This window comes from Entelurus aequoreus, linkage group LG23 (assembly GCF_033978785.1).
Source record: "Entelurus aequoreus isolate RoL-2023_Sb linkage group LG23, RoL_Eaeq_v1.1, whole genome shotgun sequence".
Classification (NCBI taxonomy): domain Eukaryota; kingdom Metazoa; phylum Chordata; class Actinopteri; order Syngnathiformes; family Syngnathidae; genus Entelurus; species Entelurus aequoreus.
In genome coordinates, this window is record NC_084753.1 from 38,483,064 (window position 1) to 38,505,896 (window position 22,833).

The following is a 22,833-nucleotide window of genomic DNA, read 5'->3' on the forward strand; positions in this document are numbered from 1 at the left end:
TCGACTAGGACACAGCCCCCACTATAATTACTTTGGACCCCTCCAAAACACACACACACACACACACACACACACACACACACACACACACACACACACACACACACACACACACACACACACACACACATTTGTCTCTGCTTCAAGGGAAAGAATTATGACATTTAGTCTTTTCTCAAGGTTAGGGCTTCAAGGATAGGGCTATCACTTCTGCATTCCGAAGTCCAAATTAGGGCCTCTTCCCTATGAGGAGTGATCCAGCCCACCTGTGAAAGTCAAACTAAGGGGCCTTATCTTATTATGTGCTCAAACTGAAATACTACTATTTACTTAAACTTGGTTCTTCGCTTTCTCCAAGGTGAATATAAACCTTCACCATAAGCAAAACATAATATGAGTTAATTAGTTCACTTCAGTATCTAATGGTGCATCAGAATTGGTGTTTTGTAGAAATAATGTTGTTTCTCTTTTGCGTGGGCCTTGTGTGTCCTCACCCAGTCAGTCTCTGGTATACAATGTCCCATCATGCTGACATCCACTGAATGTGAGGGCTCATAAAACACCACATAAACATACATAGGCCAGCCCCTGGGGTCGACTTCCCGAGGATGCTGAGTGTCTCCTATCTTGGGGAGTTGTGAAGAAGTTGTAACGGACAGGACACTGACGGCCAAGTGGGGGGTTTGATTGATTGATTGATTGATTGAGAAGTTTATTGACATCTTGAAGAATTGAATCCATGTAATGCTTTAAAAAGGCAAATGGATGGCACAAAAAGCCAAAAGGCTTGTTTCCATTGTGGTCCATTAAGTCAGTATTTTGGTGAGCAACAGGGCCCCAAAATTGTAAACTGACTGACACTGTGTAAGAGAGACATGGCACCATCTGTGTCCTATTTGATACGATGACATACAGCAATTTTCAAGGTCCAACTTTCAGACAAGGGTCGATGACATCAAATGGAAGTATACATCTGACCTGGCTCCTCACAGGAACTGCAGTCTTGTTCTAATACTTTGAATAAAGTTCTCCTAAGACTGTTGATTAGTTCGCCCCTGATACTGGGGCACATCCAGTGATGCTGGTAACGTGTTACTTAGTAACGCAATGCTCTGATATGACCACCTTTTTTCAGTAACAAGTAAAGCGTTACTATTTTCAAACCACTAATCCAAGTTAAAATCTTTGTGTTTGTCATAAATGAAAACATGCAATATTTACTTTATTTCTGCCTGATGAGTGATGTCATGCATGAATGTCACGTTGCAGCACGAGGATGTGTCACGTGTAATACATACTAAGCATGTGAGCAGCAATCATGAACATTACAACACAAACCAGAACTAGGTCTGACCTACTATGACAGGTCATGACAGTTATTTGGTTCTAGCTTTGATTTATGGTACTATGTGTTATTGTGCCACGTGTAAGTGTGTGTGTGTGTGTGTGTGTGTGTGTGTGTGTGTGTGTGTGTGTGTGTGTGTGTGTGTGTGTGTGTGTGTGTGTGTGTGTGTGTGTGTGTGTGTGTGTGTGTGCGTGTGTTTTGGTGCAAACATGGTGCTTGTATTGTGAATCTATATCCTGTGATTCCTGGGGCAAAGGTTGGCTTACTGATGATGTAAAAGCAAAAATCAACATTTTCGTGGTACTTGTTTTGGTCAAAGATTCATCTTCAAATATTTTTTCTGACGTGTTTATGCTGTATTGCTTTGTTTCTTCTGCCTGTCTCACTTTGCTAGATGCATCATATTCAGACTAATGTCTCGCCTTACTTAGAGTGTGTTTACTTTTCCTAACTAAGAGTTTCCCGCTTATCTCCAACCCTTCCCCCATGCATTCCTGAGCTAAGATAAAATGTGTGTGCCTCACCGACACTCTCCTGTAAACAGACAACTTTTGTCTTTTGAAGCCTCAAATAAATACTCAAAAAAAAAGTATTCTCTGAACATTTCTTATTAAATAGATTACTAAACTGTAAAACAACAGACACTTTGCTTGTCCTCAAGATGATGTTACATTTTGGATGCATGGCCGACCGTGTTCCCCGGGAAGTCCTGTGGGGAGTGCTCAGAGAGTATAGGGTATCGGACTGTCTGATTCTGGCGGTCCGCTCCCTGTATGATCAGTGTCAGAGCTTGGTCCACATTGCCGGCAGTAAATCAGACCTGTATCTAGTGAGGGTTGGACTCTGCCAAGGCTGCCCTTTGTCACCGATTCTGTTCATAACTTTTATGGACAGAATTTCTAGGCGCAGTCAAGGCGTTGAGGGGATCCGGTTTGGTGGCTGCAGGATTCGGTTTTTGCTTTCTGCAGAGGATGTGATCTTGATGGCTTCATCTGGCCAGGATCTTCAGCTCTCACTGGATCGGTTCGCAGCCGAGTGTGAAGCGACTGGGATGATAATAAGCACCTCCAAGATCGAGTCCATGGTTCTCGCCCGGGAAAAGGGTGGAGTGAGATCTTCAAGTTGGGGAGGAGATCTTGCCCCATTTGGAGGAGTTCAAGTACCTCGGAGTCTTGTTCACAAGTGAGAGAAGAGTGTATCGGGAGATCAACAGGTGGATCGGTGTGGCATCTTCAGTAATGTGGACGCTGTATCGATCCGTTGTGGTGAAGAAGGCAAAGATCTCAATTTACCGGTCGATCTTCGTTTCCATCCTCACCTATGGTCATGAGCTTCGGGTTATGACCAAAAGGACAAGATTACGGGTACAAGCGGCCCAAATGAGTGGGGCTCTCCCTTAGAGATAGGGTGAGAAGCTCTGTCATCCGGGAGGAGCTCAAAGTAAAGCCGCTGCTCCTCCACATCAAGGAGACAGATGAGGTGGTTCGGGCATCTAGTCAGGATGCCACCTGAACGCCTCCCTAGGGAGGTTTTTTGGGCACGTCCGACCGGCAGGAGGCCACGGGGAAGACCCAGGACACTTTGGGAAGACTATGTCTCCCGGCTGGCCTGGGAACGCCTCGGGATTCCCCGGGAGGAGCTGGATGAGGTGGCTGGGAGCGGGAAGTCTGGGCTTCTCTGCTTAGGCTGCTGCCCCCGCGAACCGACATCGGATAAGCAGAAGAAAATGGATGAATGCATGGATGGGCTGCAATGGTTGTGTTCTCTCGGATGCAGAATTGTACACCTTTCCTGATTGTCAGCTCCCAGACAGTGGTCGAGGAGCGCAGGGGAGACATTCCCTCCAGGGCCGATGTATCGTCGGGGGTAACACCCTCCACTTTACCCGGCAGTGGGTCCTACAGTTCCGTTGTTGGGTCGGAATGACGACCCAACAGTTGTCGATTCGTTGCAACTCTGTCACTTTATTTATGTTTTCCACAAAGCCAACCGGACATCCACTAAGCTACTAACGCTCCTGCACATTAACTACTTCCACTCCCTCACCTCACTTGCCCACTCACTTACTCAGTCACTCACCTCACATACTGCCATTCTTAAAGGAGCACACACACTCTGGATGACAATTAAAACATAATTACACTCCAGCATAGTAATAAACATTAACATTTCCACACAGACATACAGTTCCATATACATTCAATATAACTGAAAGGATGCAGCATGACTAGTAGGAGTCAATATAAGGAGAATGCAATAATGTAGCTTGTAGTGCAAATGCAAGAATGTATCAGTCCATGTGTTTAGTGCACACATTACAGTCGAGCCAAACAGCCCTGAAAAATATTACAATATCCAACACTCAGGCTACAATTTATGAGGAGAAGCAATTAGCATTGTAAAGTATAATGGTAGCTGAGTTCCCTGTAATAACTCCAAACACTCACAGAAAAATACACCCATTGCATTTTACGCCAAAATGCATACAATAACTATTGTCAAGTTGTTGTTTTTTAAGTAAAGAACAATGCTATTAGCTTGAACAGTTTATACAGTAAATTCGGTAAGTGCATTAAAAACAGTACTAGTTAATTATTTTTATATATACCTGATTTAAAGTCAAATATGGTTTATTTATTTGAAATATCATTTGTTGTCGTGGGGCAGCACGGTGTAAGAGGGGTTAGTGCATGTGCCTCACAATACGAAAGTCCTGAGTAGTCCTGAGTTCAATCCCGGGCTCGGGATCGTTCTGTGTGGAGTTTGCATGTTCTCCCCGTGACTGCGTGGGTTCCCTCCGGGTACTCCGGCTTCCTCCCACCTCCAAAGACATGCACCTGGGGATAGGTTGATTGGCAACAATAAATTGGCCCTAGTGTGTGAATGTGAGTGTGAATGTTGTCTGTCTATCTGTGTTGGCCCTGTGATGAGGTGGCGACTTGGCCAGGGTGTACCCCGCCTTGCGCCTGAATGCAGCTGAGATAGGCTCCAGCGCCCCCCGCTATTTGATGAATAGGTGTACTCAGACACATGGTTGTTATTGTGTTATTAATGTGATTATCAGACAGCAGTCATTTCCATTAGATAATGTTCAAATATAGGTGATTTGGCACACTTATAATTAAAATAACAAAATAATGTTGTTTTTCATCAGATATGTACTAGTATTGTATATGTGGATGGGGGCCCTGCTTTGGAAATAATGTGTACCCCTTTCAGAGATCACATTTAGTTCCACTTCAAACATTCACATGATCCACAATGAGATGAGATGGTATAACGTGAACAGTTCTGGAACTTTCTAACTCGGGGGGGAAAAAACGGGATCTCGTTGGAAGCGTGATGTATGAGCAGACGCCGTTTGGGTATAACAAAATGGTGTCTGCCAATGTAGTTTACAATGTCACTACGTCAGTAGTTGTCAAACTTTTATCACCAAGTACCACCTCAGAAAATACTTGGGTTTCCAAGTACCACCATGATGAACAGCATTAAAATACAGTAGCATAGTTGGCCTTAATAATTCATTAAAAACAAGGAAGACACATTATTTAACAAGTATATTTAATATTTTTAGTTACTGTAACATTACACACAGTTTGAACAGTAACACTGTGTTTGCATGTAGGAAAATAAAACACAGTACTTAAATAATGAAATGATATTTGGCGTACCACTAGGTGATGCCCGCGTACCACTAGTGGTACACATACCACAGTTTTAGAATCCCTGCACGGTCGGTTCAGGAAGACTTGATCAATGCACGCGTGTGCAAAGACAACGTCAGTTCCTTTTTACTTGTTTTACGTCAGTTGTGTTCCTTCATGTTGTCACTACCATAGTTTTCTTTTTTGCAATCTTTACTTGAATAACAATGTCACATAAAAGATAACATACTGATCATTTAAAAATAAGTAAGTGGCTTGTTTAAGAAAAAAAATCAACATTTAAAAAATAAATCACATTATGTGAGTCAGTGGCGCCCCCTTACGTCATTCATTGCAATGACAGAAGAGTGAAAGTGATTGAAATTGTGGCCATAATACTCCCTGATGTTTTACATCCACCCCTTGTTCATGTTTATATTCTTGTTCCCTTTTACTCCTATGTAAGCTAGTTTTTATACAAAACATAAATAAAATATTCAAATATCACAGAATGTGACGTTTCAAAAGCACCTTTGTAAAAACAATTGTAAGTCCAGGAAGTGACGTAGTCTTCCGGTACCTATGGAGTAGTGAAATTGACCACCACCACCGGAATATGTTTTATTTATTTCATGACAGCACGTCCCCTAAACGTTAAAACATCATGGACACGATTGAACACAGCATCCAGCAGTGGAAACGTGGCTTTATTTACTATCAAGTTCCTATTTTTAATTGTTGAAATGAAATCAGCAGTGACGGGCTAGTTGTTTTGATAGCGGCTAAATTAGCATGTCGCGATATTTGTACATGGGATCACGTCTGCGCCGAGTGGATGCGCAGAGGGTTGAAACAGCGCTTGTGTCTTCTTCCTTACGTTTACTTGAACATCATTATCCAGCACCATCTGCTGGTCACATTGTGTACCACAGTCACTTGAACTGCATGTCATGACACCTACTAACTCGTATGTCACTCAAAAGTGCAGATTTTAACCATTGGAATCATTTCTATAGTTTGAAAACATCCAGCAAGCAGCATTTAAATGTTAATTATGTTGTATTATCCCCAGGTAGCAAAGTTAATTGCCTTTTTTGTGCTGTTTTGCAAGACCCGAGTCACGTGACTTCAAACTTGACACCTCATTGGCTGTATCTGAGACAGGCTCCATGGTTTGTGGTTGAGGGCGTGGTTAAGAGGGGAGGAGTAGATTTACAGCTAGAATTCACCAAAAGTCAAGTATTTCATATATATATATATATATATATATATATATATATATGTATATATATATATATATATATATATATATATATATATATATATATATATATATATATATATATATATATATATATATATATATACATATATATATATATATATATATATATATATATATATATATATACATATACATATATATATATATATATATATATATATACATAAATATATATATATATATATATTTTTATATATACATATATATATATATATATATGTATATATATATATGTATATATATATATATATATATATATACACATATATATATATATATATATATATATATATATATATATATATATATATATATATATATATATATATATATATATATATATATATATATGAAATACTTGACTTTCAGTGAATTCTAGCTATATACATATATTTACCTATCAAATACACAGTAATGAAAACACAGTTGTTCTACTAACTGTACTGTGCTTGCTGCTTACTAAAAAAAAAAAAAACACTTACCTTTCACTATTTGAGTAGCCTTTGTTCTGCCATTTGCGTACTGGCGAGCGATCTCTGAATCCGGGAACATATCCTTCACGGATATGTTGTAGACACCCGCAAATTAGAACGGGATGTTGCTTCCAGCTATCAGCATAGCCATCTTTGTCTGGGCATATGTTACACCATCGGGTCTCCATTTAGCGAGGTGGCCCATAATACTGGGCTGGGACCGGTGCTGCGCTGCCGCCGCTTTGTGCTTCGCTGACCGTTCATGACTGAGTATATCCGTTCGGCCATCGTGTTCAATGGAGAAGTCTGTTCTTCAAAATTTACAGGCAGCATACCCCTTCCCCTTCGAACTGCCCTGGATAAACTGAAATTCTTGTTTCCATTCGTTTTGGAACTTACAAGCGTATTTCTTCATCTTACTCGTCGTTGGCGTCGCCATAGCTGTATCTTCCTCGTTCTTCTGCTTCGTCTCCTTGTTGTGTGCGCAGTTGTGCACTCTCTAAAAGCCGTAGATGTTATAACGTGATTTGGCCGGCACGCTGTTTATATCGTGGAAAAGCGGACGTGAAAAGAGGCTGTCCTCACTCAGGTCCGCATGGAGCTGGATGGGGCGTGCATTTAAGCCACGCCCCCTCCAGCTCCGGCTGGAAATCGGGAGAAAATCGGGAGAATTTTGGTCCCGGGAGGTTTTCGGGAGAGGCGCTGAAATTCGGGAGTCTGCCGGAAAATTCGGGAGGGTTGGCAAGTATGCCTTCAACTATGGTGTTTTTATAGGTGAACATGATTATAGCACATACACACAATAAAAATGATAATAAGACATACACACAATAAACATGATAATAGGACATACACAATAAACATTATTATAGAACATACACACAATAAACATGATTATAGGACATACACACAATAAACATGATTATAGGACATACACACAATAAACATTATTATAGCACATACACACAATAAACATGATAATAGGACATACACACAATACACATTATTATAGGACATACACACAATACATATTATTATAGGACATACACACTATAAACATGATTATAGGACATACACACAATAAACATTATTATAGGACATACACACTATAAACATGATTATAGGACATACACACAATAAACATTATTATAGGACATACACACTATAAACATTATTATAGGACATACACACAATAAACATTATCATAGGACATACACACAATAAACATGATTATAGGACATACACACAATAAACATTATTATAGGACATACACACTATAAACATGATTATAGGACATACACAAAAAAACATTATTATAGCACATACACACAATACACATTATTATAGGACATACACACAATAAACATGATTATAGGACATACACAAAAAAAACATGATTATAGGAGAAACACACAATAAACATTATTATAGGCATCCACACAATAAACATTATTATAGGACATACACACAATAAACATGATTATAGGAAATCCACACAATAAACATGATTATAGGACATACACACAATAAACATGATTATAGGAAATCTACAAAATATACATGATTATAGGATATACACACAATAAACATGATTATAGGAAATACACACAAACATTATTGTAGGACATACACAAAATAAACATGATAATAGACTATACAAACAATAAACATTATTATAAACAAACATAATTTTATTTTGAGGCAGGGGCTCCAAAACATATATATATATATATATATATATATATATATATATATATATATATATATATATATATATATATATATATATATATATATATATATATATATATATATATATATATATATATATATATATATATATGGATGCTGTATCGGCACGGATCCATTAAGAGTCTCTCCTCGACCACGGTTTGGGAGCCAACAAGCAGGAAAGGTGTAAAACAGTACTTGCAACGCGGTGCCTCCTTGTTTAAAGCGTCACCTTTATTGTTAGTTTTGAAGCCCAAATACCTCCATATTGTACTTCACACCCTCATTATTAACCAGTAGAATTGTAGTTTTTTGCCTTTCTTCCTCTTCAACATGTTATTGCTTGTATGCACTTTGTGTGTGCGCCTCGACCCTGTAGTCACTCAGATGAAAGAGCGGAAGCGGTGCTTTTCAAAGGTGGTATCGTACCGATTTCAATTGATTGTAATGTATATAATGTAATGTATTGTGGCCAAACAGCTCCATTTTTGTTACATCTGACATCACATGGACTAAGATAAGACCTTCTGGAGGAAAGTTCTGTGGTCGGATAAAATAAAAATGGAGCTGTTTGGCCACAATACCCAGCAATATGTTTGGAGGAGAAATCCCTGGAACACCATGCCTACCGTCAAGCATGGTGGTGGTCGTATTATGCTCTGGGCCTGTTTTGCTGCCAATGGAACTGCTGCTTTAAATGGGACAATGAAAAAGGAGGATTACCTCCAAATTCTTCAGGACAACCTAAAATCATCGGCCCGGAGGTTGGGTCTTGGGTGCAGTTGGGTGTTCCAACAGGACAATGACCCCAAACACACGTCAAAAGTGGTCAAGGAATGTCTAAATCAGGCTAGAATGAAGGTTTTAGAATGGCCTTCCCAAAGTCGTGTGGACAATGCTGAAGAAACAAGTCTATGTCAGAAAACCAACACATTTAGCTGAACTGCACCAATTTTGTCAAGAGGAGTGGTCAAAAATTCAGGCAGAAGCTTGTGGATGGCTACCAAAAGCGCCTTATTGCAGTGAAACTTGCCAAGGGACATGTAAGCAAATATTAACATTGCTGTATGTATACTTTTGACCCAGCACATTTGCTCACATTTTCAGCAGACCCATAATAAATTCATAAAAGAAGCAAACTTCATGAATGTTTTTAGTGACCAACAAGTATGTGCTCCAATCACTACATCACAAAAAAATAAGAAATGATTGGAAACTCAAGACAGCCATGACATGATGTTCTTTACAAGTGTATGTAAACTTTTGATCGTGACTGTATATATGCATGTGTATATGTATATATATCCATCCATCCATCCATTTTCTACCGCTTATCCCTTTGGGAGTCGCGGGGGGTGCTGGAGCCTATCTCAGCTACAATGGGGTGGAAGGCGGGGTATGTATATATATATATATATATACTGTATATTTATGTATATATGTTCAGTTTAACAGTCCAGTTGTGATTGATTGAATGTCCTGAGAATTATACTGGACATTCTTTTGTAATTGCCACAAAATAACGTGTAGTATTTTGTTAATTTCTTGCCAAAAATATTTTCATTTTATAGATATTTTCAAAGCAGAATATTGTCCTTAGGGCCCTCTGGCACCTCATGGGGGACCCGTAAAATCTGTGCCTCTTAAGACCTCACTGTTGGCTTTGTACGCTCATGTTACTTCTCAACTAGTCAAAGTTGATGCTAATCGACCTGTTTCTTCTCCTTTTTACTGAATGTGAAAGCAAAAGTGAGTCCACAAATAACCGAATTGTAAAAGCAGAATCGAAAATAAAATCTGAATTGGTAAAATCTTATCTATTTCGATCCCAGCATGTGTTTGTCTTCTTGTGTCCTGCAGACGTCTGTGAAAAATATCGTCCACCTGAGCAGCAGGAGGGGTCCTCCAGTGTGGAGCAGAAGAGGTCACAGCACCTCCACGTGAAAGAAGAGGAGCCACAGCCCCCCACTTTAAGGATATAGAAAAACAGCGGCTGTCCCCGCACTTCATAGAGGAAGACAAGAGACACCTCATCAGTGCAAAGGTGAAGATGGTGAGGTCAAAGGTGAGAGTGAGGAGAAGAGAGAGGCGGTCGTACTTGTTTCTCTCGCGAGATCTGCAAGAGAGCGCTAGTTACTTGTTTCTCTCGCGATATCTGACAACACTGCGCGCGAACCAAACACTGCGAGGATAAAGCAAGATGGCGTCTGACGGTGAAGACGTTATTGCAGTCGTCAAACTTCAGTGTTCTTAATCTGTGCGTCCATGTACACATATATGTCCTTTATTAGACTCTATTAAATAGAGTAAACATCGTTAATAACTGTTTGCATCCGGTTATATTAGTCTGAGCGCACTTTGATGCTTCTCGAGCTAGCTTAGCCTGCTAGTTAGCTTAGCTTGTTAGCTGCTAACAAAGAAGGCGGAAGTGATCAAAACACATCGCTAAGCAGAGATCAAGTGTGAGTGTAAAGTGTTGTGATTGTGTGAAAATGTGCGAAAGAACGATAGCAGAGTACGAGGAGGAACTTTGTCCAACAAAAGAGGAGAAGGAGCGACAACATCAAAAACATCAAGTTGTGTTACACAGAACAGGTTTGTTTACTTCTTACTCTCACATGTTTACTAACTTTATATTTATTATTAACACTATTCTTGAATAGATTGTCTATAGGAAGATGAATTGTCATGTGAGGATGATGCACTGATTGTTTTATGTTGTTCATAAAAACCAAGCAACAGTTTGTTTTATCCAGTTACTCGATTAATGGAAAGCATTTCCAGTAGAACACTTATTTATTATTATTAACACTATTCCTAAATAGATAGTCTATAGCAGGGGTCGGGAACCTTTTTGGCTGAGAGAGCCATGAAAGCCAAATATTTTAAAATATATATCCGTGAGAGCCATATAATATTTTTTTTTAACAATGAATACAACTAAATGCGTGCATTTTTAAGTAAGACCAACATTTTTAGAGTATAATAAGTCTCTTGTTCTTTTTAATAGCATTGTTATTCTGAAGCTAACCAATAATAAATAAAATACTTCTTACCTTTAATGCGACTTCTTGAACAGGTGCGGTAGAAAACGGATCAATGGATTAGAATGCATGAGAATGTTTGATATTTTGAACGTTATTTTTAACACTGTGATTACCAGCGGAATTATTCATCACTTATCGTGTTAAGCAATGTCAGCTAAGATTTATCTTAAAGCCAGAGGCAGTCATCAAAAGAGCCACATCTGGCTCGAGAGCCATAGGTTCCCTACACCTGGTCTATAGGAAGATGAATTGTCATGTGAGGATGATGCACTGATTGTTGTATGTTGTTCATAAAAACGAGACAGTTTCAGACACACAATATTTATGAGAGGTTGATGTTCCTCTCAGTTTGTAACAATGTGTATCAACATGTTTACACAAAACTCACACAGTCACCGGGGGAATATTCCAGAGAGCAGGTTAAGTGCAAACTCCTGAGTATGTAAAGCTCGAGAGTTTTACCTCCAAAAATAAGAGAGGTAAGACAAAGTCAGAGTCAGTTACCATGGTAACTGACGCTGTAAACCTAGCCTGCTAGCTGGCAGGTTTGACAAGTTGTATACTTGTGTAAAAGCTATACTGACCTGTTATTTCCTTCATATTGGTGCAGCCATTAACCTACTACAACACCTACTACATCCACCTACTCAGTGGCCTAGTGGTTAGAGTGTCCGCCCTGAGATCGGTAGGTTGTGAGTTCAAACCCCGACCAAGTCATACCAAAGACTATAAAAGTGGGACCCATTACTTCCCTGCTTGGCACTCAGCATCAAGGGTTGGAATTGGGGGTTAAATCATCGTAAAAATTATTTCAGGGCGCGGCCACCGCTGCTGCTCACTGCTCCCCTCACCTCCCAGGGGGTGATCAAGGGTGATGGGTCAAAGGCAGATAAAAATCTCGCCACACCTAGTGTGTGTGTGATTGTCGAAAAATTAAAGCCTAATCTAAAGATGACATCTTGATCTCATACCATGTCAAACAAATTGGCCGTTCATTATTAAGTGAAATGTCTTAAAGTCGCTTAAATTTGTCTTCAACCAAGCAACACTATGTTTTATCCAGTTACTCGATTAATCGAAAACATTTTCAGTAGAACACTTGATTAATTACATTTTCAATAGCCACAACCCTATATTTCCTGTACGATTTAGTATTTAGCATATAGGAGCTAAAATGTGTTTTGTTTGTATCCTGTAGACAACCATCAGCTGATTGGACACCAAGAAGAATGTCTCACTCATCTGCAGGGGGACAGTTTCACTTCAGAGTATCCACAGCCCTCACATTTTAAAGGGGACGAGGAGGATCCACAGCCCCCCTATTTTAAAGAGGAAGAGGAGGGAGAGTGTCCTGTAGGGCAGGAGGAGGCTGATCTCACCAAGTTTCCACTGACTGTTGTCTCTGTGAAGACTGAAGAGCATGAAGACAAACCACCTGAGTCCTCACAGCTTCATCACAGTCCAAGTAAGCACAACATCCACATATCATCTAATACAATGTTTGTGACACATGTTCATCCGGGGGCCACATTTATGACTAAAGATGGAGATATACTTGCTTTTTAACACGTCCATTTAAAAAAGAATGCATATCCATCGTGTGAATTAGTGAAGTGAATTATATTTATATAGCGCTTTTCTCTAGTGACTCAAAGCGCTTTTACATAGTGAAACCCAATATCTAAGTTACATTTAAACCAGTGTGGGCGGCACTGGGAGCAGGTGGGTAAAATGTCTTGCCCAAGGACACAACAACAGTGACTAGAAGCGGGGATCGAACCTGGAACCCTCAAGTTGCTGGCACGGCCACTCTACAAACCGAGCTATATAATCAACAATGTAATTGCTGGGGTGTAACCATGTGACCTAGAGGCCGTCCTCCTTACCTCACGTGGTCAAATGAAGGCAAACATTCAATATGGCTACTGTTTTTTTACCTTTAGCAGCACATATGTCAGCATATTTCAAAGGTTTAGTGGTGAAGATTAGGGATGTATACCAAGTACCATTTTTTTTAGTACTGGTTCCTGATTATGTCCTCCATGAGGACCGTGAAGATTCTGGACTAACGACACAACTATTTGTATTTTTAATTCCAGCTGACTGACGTAACTATGACACGTTGTCACATTGACTTCAGCTGCCGCTGCTACACATTAAAATCAGCTTTGAATAATGACAAATAAGGAAGCAACAACACGCAAACGTTTGATGTGCGTGTTATTGAGAAGAAGATGACATAACTGCATTTCACCTTGCACTGCACACATATGCTCAACTCATCATGCTTAATTTATTACAGCATTTGGGAAGCGTGTAGTTGATTTTTATTATGTAAATGTTATATTTTTATCAACATGTGATAGCAGGGACCCTGCCATTCAAAACTAGGCTGCTCCATTACTAATGATTAATGTAACTATAGCTGAAAAAATAGTACAATAGCAATAATTCATGTAGGCTTTATGATGCACTTACATTATTTTATCAACTATGAGAGACAGAAACTCTTCATTTAACATAATGTCCTTTTTTGCTGCTTCAACACAGGAAAAAGGTCAAGTGAAATAACTTAGTTGTTAACTGTAGGTCAATAATGCTTGTCTTTCTCTCAGACAGACAGGGCTTTGCTGTCCGTAACACACACACGCACGCACGCATGCACACATTGCAAAATGAGCTAACGTTACGCTAAAAGCGAATTAGCCTTCACCTCAAGGAGTGCGAGCGAGCTGAGCTGCCGCTTATATTTCTAGAACGTCAACGGGCTCATAGTGATGTTGACTGGGAGGTGTTTATTGTAATTTGGGGAGAGTCCGCTGCATTATGCTCACCTGCTAAACACCTTTCTGCTAACCCGCACCGTCTCTCCTCTCTGCCTGCCTCTGCCGTGAGCACTGACTCCATGCGCTCTGAATACACACTGCTGATTGGCTGTTACCGCTCTGCGTGTAACCAATCAGATGGTTGTGTGGGTGGGACAATGCTGGGTGCTGCAGAGACGTACTGACAGAGGTAGAGGCAGTACGAAGCGTAGCAGCTTGTTAAGACTTTAGTTTAGCACCAAATGATAATATAAATACATTTAATAAAGTCAAATACAAATAAGTCAAGCGGTATAGCTCGGTTGGTAGAGTGGCCGTGCCAGCAACTTGAGGGTTCTAGGTTCGATCCCAGCTTCTGCCATCCTAGTCACTCCCATTGTGTCCTTGGGCAAGACACTTTACCCACCTGCTCCCAGTGCCACTCACATTGGTTTAAAATAGGGCTGCAACTAACAACTAATTTGATAATCTATTAATCTGTCGATTATTACTTCGATTAATCGATTAATAATCGGATAAAAGAAACAAACTACATTTCTATCCTTTCCAGTATTTTATTGGGAAAAAAACCAGCATACTGGCACCATGTTCTTTCAACTTGCCAAATAAAACTAGGAAAATGTTACAAAAATATTTTTTGTTTATAAATCAAATCAAATCAACTTTATTTATAAAGCACATTTAAAAATGTACCACAGGGGTAGCCAAAGTGCTGTACAATGGGCAGGTTAAAAGATAACACAAGAGAAACGAGCAAGCACAACACAACACAACACAAACAGAGCACGATAATAGGAGAGATATGTTGAAGCCAGGTTGTTTAGACATTTAAAAACAAATAGTAGGAGTTTAAAATTGATTCGGTAACGCACAGGGAGCCAGTGAAGGGACGCTAGTATAGGGGTAATGTGCTCACGCTGGCGGGTCTGTGTTAGCAGACCCGCATATATATATATTAGGGCTGCAACAACTAATCGATTAAAATCGATTATAAAAATAGTTGCCGATAAATTTAGTCATCGATTTGTTGGATCTATGCTATGCGCATGCGCAGAGGCTTTTAAAAATAAATAAATAATAATAAAATAAAATTATTATTATTATTTATTTTTTTTAAATAAACCTTTATTTATAAACTGCAACATGTACAAACAGCTGAGAAACAATAATCAAAATAAGTATGGTGCCAGTATGCTGTTTTTTTTCAATAAAATACTGGAAAGGATAGAAATGTAGTTTGTCTCTTTTATCCGATTATTAATCGAAGTAATAATCGACAGATTAATCGATTATCAAATTAATCGTTAGTTGCAGCCCTAATATATATACACATATATACATATATATATATATATATATATATATATATATATATATATATATATATATATATATATATATATATATATATATATATATATATATATATATATATATATATATATATATATATATATACACTACCGTTCAAAAGGTTGGGGTCACATTGAAATGTCCTTATTTTTGAAGGAAAAGCACTGTACTTTTCAATGAAGATAACTTTAAACTAGTCTTAACTTTAAAGAAATACTCTCTATACATTGCTAATGTGGTAAATGACTATTCTAGCTGCAAATGTCTGGTTTTTGGTGCAATGTCTACATAGGTGTATAGAGGCCCATTTCCAGCAACTATCACTCCAGTGTTTTAATGGTACAATGTGTTTGCTCATTGGCTCAGAAGGCTAATTGATGATTAGAAAACCCTTGTGCAATCATGTTCACACATCTGAAAACAGTTTAGCTCGTTACAGAAGCTACAAAACTGACCTTCCTTTGAGCAGATTGAGTTTCTGGAGCATCACATTTGTGGGGTCAATTAAACGCTCAAAATGGCCAGAAAAAGAGAACTTTCATCTGAAACTCGACAGTCTATTCTTGTTCTTAGAAATGAAGGCTATTCCACAAAATTGTTTGGGTGAGCCCAAACTTTTGAACGGTAGTGTATATATATATATATATATATATATATATATATATATATATATATATATATATATATATATATATATATATATATATATATATATATATATATAATAGGGATGTCCCGATCCGGTATTGATATCGGAAATCAGTCCGATATTAGCCAAAAAAGTGAATATCGGATTTTATCGGACTGAATCTAAAAACTCCGATATAAGCGCTCCGATATAAGCTGTCCATTTTACGCTGCAGCATGTCTATAATAGGTGACTCTGGTTTGATCACACTCCAACACAGTAGGTAGCAGCAATGCCCCTTAATTAACGTTGGTGCCGGCATGCACAGCCCACGTGATCACAACAACGACAACGCGTGTGCTTGCAGCATGATGTCGGCTGTGTGGAAGTATTTTAACGTAAACTCGGACAAAGACGTTGCCGCTAAATGCAACATTTGTCAGGCGCAAGTGTCCCGTGGAGGGACAGAACCGGGAAGGTTCAATACAAGCAACCTCATCGCACATTTGAAAAATCACCACAAAAAAGAAGATGAGGATTTTGGCGAGAGCAGCAAGGCGAAGCAACAAACCTCTGGCTCGCTTCAGCAACCCACGCTGGCCGAAAGCTTTGCAAGACGTGACAAACTACCACGGGACAGCAAAAAGGCAATGGCCATAACAGAAAAGATAGCCCAGTTTATTGTGCTTGATGACCAGCCCCTGTCGGTGGTGAGTAATGTCGGCTTTAAACGCTTAATGGAGCACCTCCAACCTCGCTACATTATTCCTAGCCGCCACTACATTGTAGACAAAACTATACCCCAGATGCACGAAGAAGTTAAAAAGTGTATTCCCGCACAACATGCCGAAATGCTTATCTTCTTAAAAAAAATCTCCACATTATGCTCGGATTGCAGATAGTGGAGGAGGAGGAGGAGTAGTAAGGGTAGTCAGCACTGACTGATTATTATTTGTTTTATGCTCTTGTTATTACAGTGATATGTTTATTGTGTTTACACTATTCTTCAGTGATGACTAAGAGTAATTACTACATTGTTTTGGGCACAGTCAGTCAGTGAAACTGGAGCTGGGAACTCTTAACTTAGAGCAGTTGGACAGTGGACAATATTGTGTTGTTTTTGTCCCTGCCCACAGTTGTTTCCAACATATGCTGACAGTAAAAAAATAACTGAAGTGAACTTGAATTGTTTGCACTTTAAAACGTTTTTTTTTTTTTTAATTGGATTTATTTAGGTTATTTTTCAGGGTCTTCTAATTTATTTTTAATTTATTCTATTCAATTATATAATTATGTTGGTATTAGTGGTTATTTTGCACTTTAAATATAACATTTTGTTTTTATTGGATTTGTTGAGGTAATACTCTTATGTTGAAGGTTAAAGTTTATGTAACCAATTGGTTAATAATAAATGGGTCAGTTTTTCCTATACCTACTCTTGCTGACTATTGTTTTCTGTATTAACACTACAACATCAGTAACAGTAACATCACTTTATCAAGCCTTTTCCAACATTCCACACAACTAAATAAGGAATACATATATGTATGATTCGTGCCTATATCATATCGTATTGATATCGGTATCGGCCAATACTCAAGGCTACAATATCGGTATCGTATCGGAAGTGAAAAAGTTGTATCGAGACATCCCTAATATATATTTATATATATATATATATATATATATATATATATATATATATATATATATATATATATATATATATATATATATATATATATATATACATACATACATACATACATACATACATACATACATACATACATACATACATACATATATGTATGTTTGTGTATGTATGTATGTATATATATATATATATGTATGTATGTATGTGTATGTATGTATGTATATATATATATATATATATATATATATATATATATATATATATATATATATATATACATATACACATATATATATATATATATATATATATATATATATATATATATATATATATATATATACACACATATACATATATATATATATACACATATACATATATATATATATATATATATATATATATATATATATATATATATATATATATATATATATATATATATATATATATATATATATATATATATATATATATATACATATATATATATATATATATATATATATTAGGGCTGTGAATCTTTGGGTGTCCCACGATTCGATTCAATATCGATTCTTGGGGTCACGATTTGATTGAAAATCTATTTTTTTTTCAATTGAACACGATTCTCGATTCAAAAACGATTTTTTCCCTGATCCAAAACCATCCTCTATTCATTCAATACATAGATTTCAGCAGGATCTACCCCAGTCTGCTGACATGCAAGCAGAGTAGTAGATTTTGGTAAAAAGCTTTTATAATTGGAAAGGACAATGTTTTATCAACTGATTGCAATAATGTAAATTTGTTTTAACTATTAAATGAACCAAAAATATGACTTATTTAATATATATATATATATATATATATATATATATATATATATATATATATATATATATATATATATATATATATATATATATATATATATATATATATATACATACATATACACACATATGCATATATACACATTTACCCTTATGGCAGTCCATCGATGTCGATGATGACGTTGCTCCAAACGAAGTATTGGATTGGTTATTGTTGTGCCTTTCGCCTGTGCATAGCCAGGTGGCTGCTCAGGCCTATGCGTGATCCACAGACTTTGTCACAGGAGGGGCAGGGGAAGGCAGCAGTGATGGTCGCTGGTGCTGTGGCACGTTGGTGTCTTTGTGCACGCCGCTGTGCTCTCCGCTCTGTGAACTTCTCCTGAAGATGAGTGATTCCCTGGTGGCAGGTAGAGCTCCAGGTCTGGCGTTCAGCAGCCAGGGACTCCAGTGCTGGTGGTTTGATGTCACACTTTTTCAGGAGAGTTTTAATGTGGTCCTTGTACCGTTTTTTCTGGCCCCCGGCAGACCTTTGACTGACTGAAACCTGGCCATTCAATATCTGACGGGGTAGACGGTGGGCTGGCATACGGATCACAGCGTGGCGAAGTTGATAGAGTGGCTGTGCCTGCAATCGGAGTGTTGCTGGTTACTGGGGTTCAATTCCCACCCTCTACCTTCCTAGTCATGTCCGTTGTGTCCTTGGGCAAGACACTTCACCCTTTGCCTCTGATGGCTGCTGGTTAGCGCCTTGCATGGCAGCTCCCGCCATCAGTGTGTGAATGTGTGTGTGAATGGGTAAATGTGGAAATAGTGTCAAAGCGCTTTGAGTACCTTGAAGGTAGAAAAGCGCTATACAAGTATAACCCATTTATCATTATCATTTACATGTCCGACCCATCTTAGGTGTTTTTGGCCAAGGAGTGCTGTGATGCTGGGTGTGTTGGTCCGGTCATAAATTTCAGTGTAGGGCACCCTGTCTTCCCAGGTTAGACCTAGGATCCTTTGGAGGCAGCGGATGTGGAAGGCCTCGAGACTCTGGATGTGCCTCTGGTAGGGTGTCCAGGTTTCAGAACTATAGAGCAGCGTGGAGAGGCAGACTGCCTTATACACGGCTGTCTTGGTGGAGATGGTTAGATTCCTGTTCAAGAAAACCGTAGCCTTCCAAAGGCAGCAGAGGCCAGGCCAATACGGGCCTGGACGTCATCGTCAATGGTGCAGGATGGCGACAGGATGCTACCGAGGTAGGTAAAATGGGGGACGGTGGCTAATGGGTGCCCGTCAAGGGTGAAGATCGGCGTGTTTGGCTGGGGAGTGAACTCCTGCACGAGTATTTGTGTTTTCTTGGTGGTTATCTGAAGACCAATGGCACTGTAGATGGAGGCTACCACATTCAGTGCGCGCTGGAGAGACTCTGGTGAGTGTGCAAGTACAGCGCAGTCATCTGCATACTGTAGTTCCAGAATATGCTGGGTGGTGAGTTTAGTGGTGGCTTGGAGGCGACTAATGTTAAAAAGGTTACCATCTAGCTGGTATTGTATCTGAATCCCATCTGTGGGGTCCAGGTGTTTATGGGACAGGAGTGACAGTGGAAATGAACATGTTGAATATGGTTGGGGAAAGGACACACCCTTGCTTGACCCCCGCATTCACACTGAAAAATGGGGATTGTTGGCCGCCGTTGCTCACACAGGCCTGCATGCCATCATGTAGCTGTCGCAGTAGGTTGCAAAACTTTGCTGGTACACCTAGTTTTCCAAGTACTTCCCACAGCAAGTCCCGGTTTACTGTATCGAAGGCCTTGGACAGGTCAATGAATGCCATGTACAGGTCTTTGCGATGTTCTCTGCATTTTTCCTGTACCTGTCTGGCAACAAAGATCATGTCTGCGGTGCTCCGATCACGTCTAAAGCCGCATTGAGATTCGGGCAGGATGTTTTCCGTTACATGAGTTGCTACACGATGTAACATGATCCTTGCTAGCACCTTCCCAGCTGCGGATAGTAGGGAGATACCTCTGCTGTTGTTGCAGTCTGCTTTGTCGCCTTTGCGTTTATAGATCGTTATGATGTTAGCATCCTTGCAATCTTGCGGGATGACTTCAGACGACCAGATGGCAGTGATCAGCTGGTGCATTCTGCGGTGCAGGAGATATCCACCGTGCTTCAAGATTTCTCCCGGGATCTCGTCAAGGCCTGGCCTCTTGTTGTTTTTTAGACCCTTGATGGCCTTGAGTACTTCTGGGAAGCTGGGAGAGGAGTCCAGTGAGTCTACAGGGGGCAGGCATGGGAGGTCAGAGAGTATGTCTGTCTGTACAGGGTTTGTGGTGTTCAACAGTACCCTGAAGTGCTCAGCCCATCTGTCCAGGATCTGTTGTTTGTCCTTGTAGAGAGTGGTGCCGTCAGCTGATCTAACTGGGGTGATGTTCTTCCTCTGTGGGCCATAGATGGACTTGATGGAGTCGTAGAAGGCATGAGAGTTGTTGGTGTCTGCGTGAAGTTGTATTTCGCGGGCCTTCTGGGTCCACCAGTCGTTCTCCATGGCTCTGAGGGTGCGCTGGGTTTCACTTCTGAGACGGATGAACTGAGCCTTCAGGACGGTGGATTGAGGGTTTGATAGGTGAGCTGCAAGGGCCTTGTGTTTTGCCTGAAGCAGGTCAAAGATTCCTGGCGCACTATTGTCAAACCAGTCTTGATGTCGCCTTCTGGTGTACCCTATAGACTCCACAGCCGCCTGGTGGAGGGCAGTGCGTAGGGTGCTCCAGGTAGGTCCAGTGTCCAGATCTGGTGGTACTTCAGGAATCTTGAAAAGCTGATCTGCTACCTTTTTCCTGAGCTGGTTGACGGAGTGCGTGGACTTCAGTGCATCGCAGTTGAGCCTCTTGGAAGGTGGTGTTTTTCTCTGTTGAGGACGTATTTCTAAGTCAATCTTTGTTCTGATCAGGCGGTGGTCAGTCCAACAGTCAGCTCCACGCATGGCCCTAGTGATGCGCACCTCCTTCCTGTCCGTGTGGCGGGTGATGATGTAATCTAGGAGATGCCAGTGTTTAGAGCGAGGGTGTTGCCAGGATGTTTTGTACTTGTTCTTCAATTGGAACAAGGTGTTTGTGATAACCAGTTGATGCTCAGAACATAGAGTGAGAAGACGGAGACCATTGTTGTTGACCTTACCAACACCATGCCGACCCATCACTTCCCTCCACAGTACACTGTCCAAGCCCACTCTTGCGTTAAAATCCCCTAGAAGGATGAGCTTGTCAGTGAGTGGTGTTTTGCTGATGGCGGAGTGCAGGGAGGCATAGAACTCTTCCTTACATTGTGGGGCCGGCAATCAGTGTTGGGGCATAGGCGCTGATGAGGGTGCAGTAACGGTTATTGGTGAGGGGAATCCTCCAGGTCATCAACCTTTCGCTAATGCCAACTGGAGATTCGGGAAGCTTCTGAAGTAGGGAGGTCCGCACAGCGAAGCCTATACCATGGAGGCGGCGGGAGCCTTCAGGAAGCCCTTTCCAGAAAAAAGTGTATCCTTCTCCCACCTTGGCTATGGAGTCCTCCCCATGGAAGCGGGTCTCGCTAAGGGCCGCAATGTCGATGTTATACCTCTTCAGTTTGTGCGCCACCAACGCTGTTCTTCTGCGGGGACGAGATGAATCATCACGCACATCCAAAAGCGTACGAACGTTCCAAGTCGCTAGTGTGAGTGTCATTCGGGTTTTATTTTTGTGTTTTCGACCGCATGGGGGGATGACCCGGCAGCTGCGGTAGGCTGCCCGGGAGTGAAGGAACAGACCATTTTTAGGCCACATTTTCTAGGCCCTTCCCATCTCAGGGTGAGCAGGGTGGGGCTGCTCAGTCACGTGGGGAGCTGCCGAAGAGACATGCTGTTCCGTCCCGTACCTCAGCGACCGTCTATCCCACGCCGCCTGCGTGCAGAGTTGGGCTAGATACTCCCAGCCACATCCTGACCTGTATCTGCCACCCTTCTCCATCGCCGCAGGACTTGGAGGGGAGGGGATGGGGTGGGAAAG

The 22,833-nt window shown here is 40.2% G+C and overlaps 3 protein-coding genes across 4 annotated transcripts in view; 2 read left to right on the forward strand and 1 right to left on the reverse strand.

Moving 5' to 3' along the window:
- LOC133640869 (gastrula zinc finger protein xFG20-1-like) overlaps positions 1–22,833 on the reverse strand; it is a 177,378-nt gene that overhangs the window by 105,423 nt on the left and 49,122 nt on the right. The window lies entirely within an intron of this gene.
- The window catches only part of LOC133641187 (oocyte zinc finger protein XlCOF8.4-like), a 112,188-nt gene that overhangs the window by 47,312 nt on the left and 42,043 nt on the right, over positions 1–22,833 (forward strand). The window lies entirely within an intron of this gene.
- LOC133640583 (gastrula zinc finger protein XlCGF57.1-like) overlaps positions 1–22,833 on the forward strand; it is a 39,846-nt gene that overhangs the window by 12,452 nt on the left and 4,561 nt on the right. The window contains exons 1-2 of one of the 2 annotated variants that reach the window (XM_062034077.1): positions 10,672–11,076; positions 12,727–12,993. The exons of the other annotated variant lie outside the window; for it this stretch is intronic. Coding sequence (XP_061890061.1) covers positions 10,974–11,076; positions 12,727–12,993 — 370 coding nt within the window. The 5' untranslated portion in view covers positions 10,672–10,973. Of the gene's footprint in view, positions 1–10,671; positions 11,077–12,726; positions 12,994–22,833 lie in introns of those variants that run through there. 2 annotated transcript variants of the gene reach the window in all.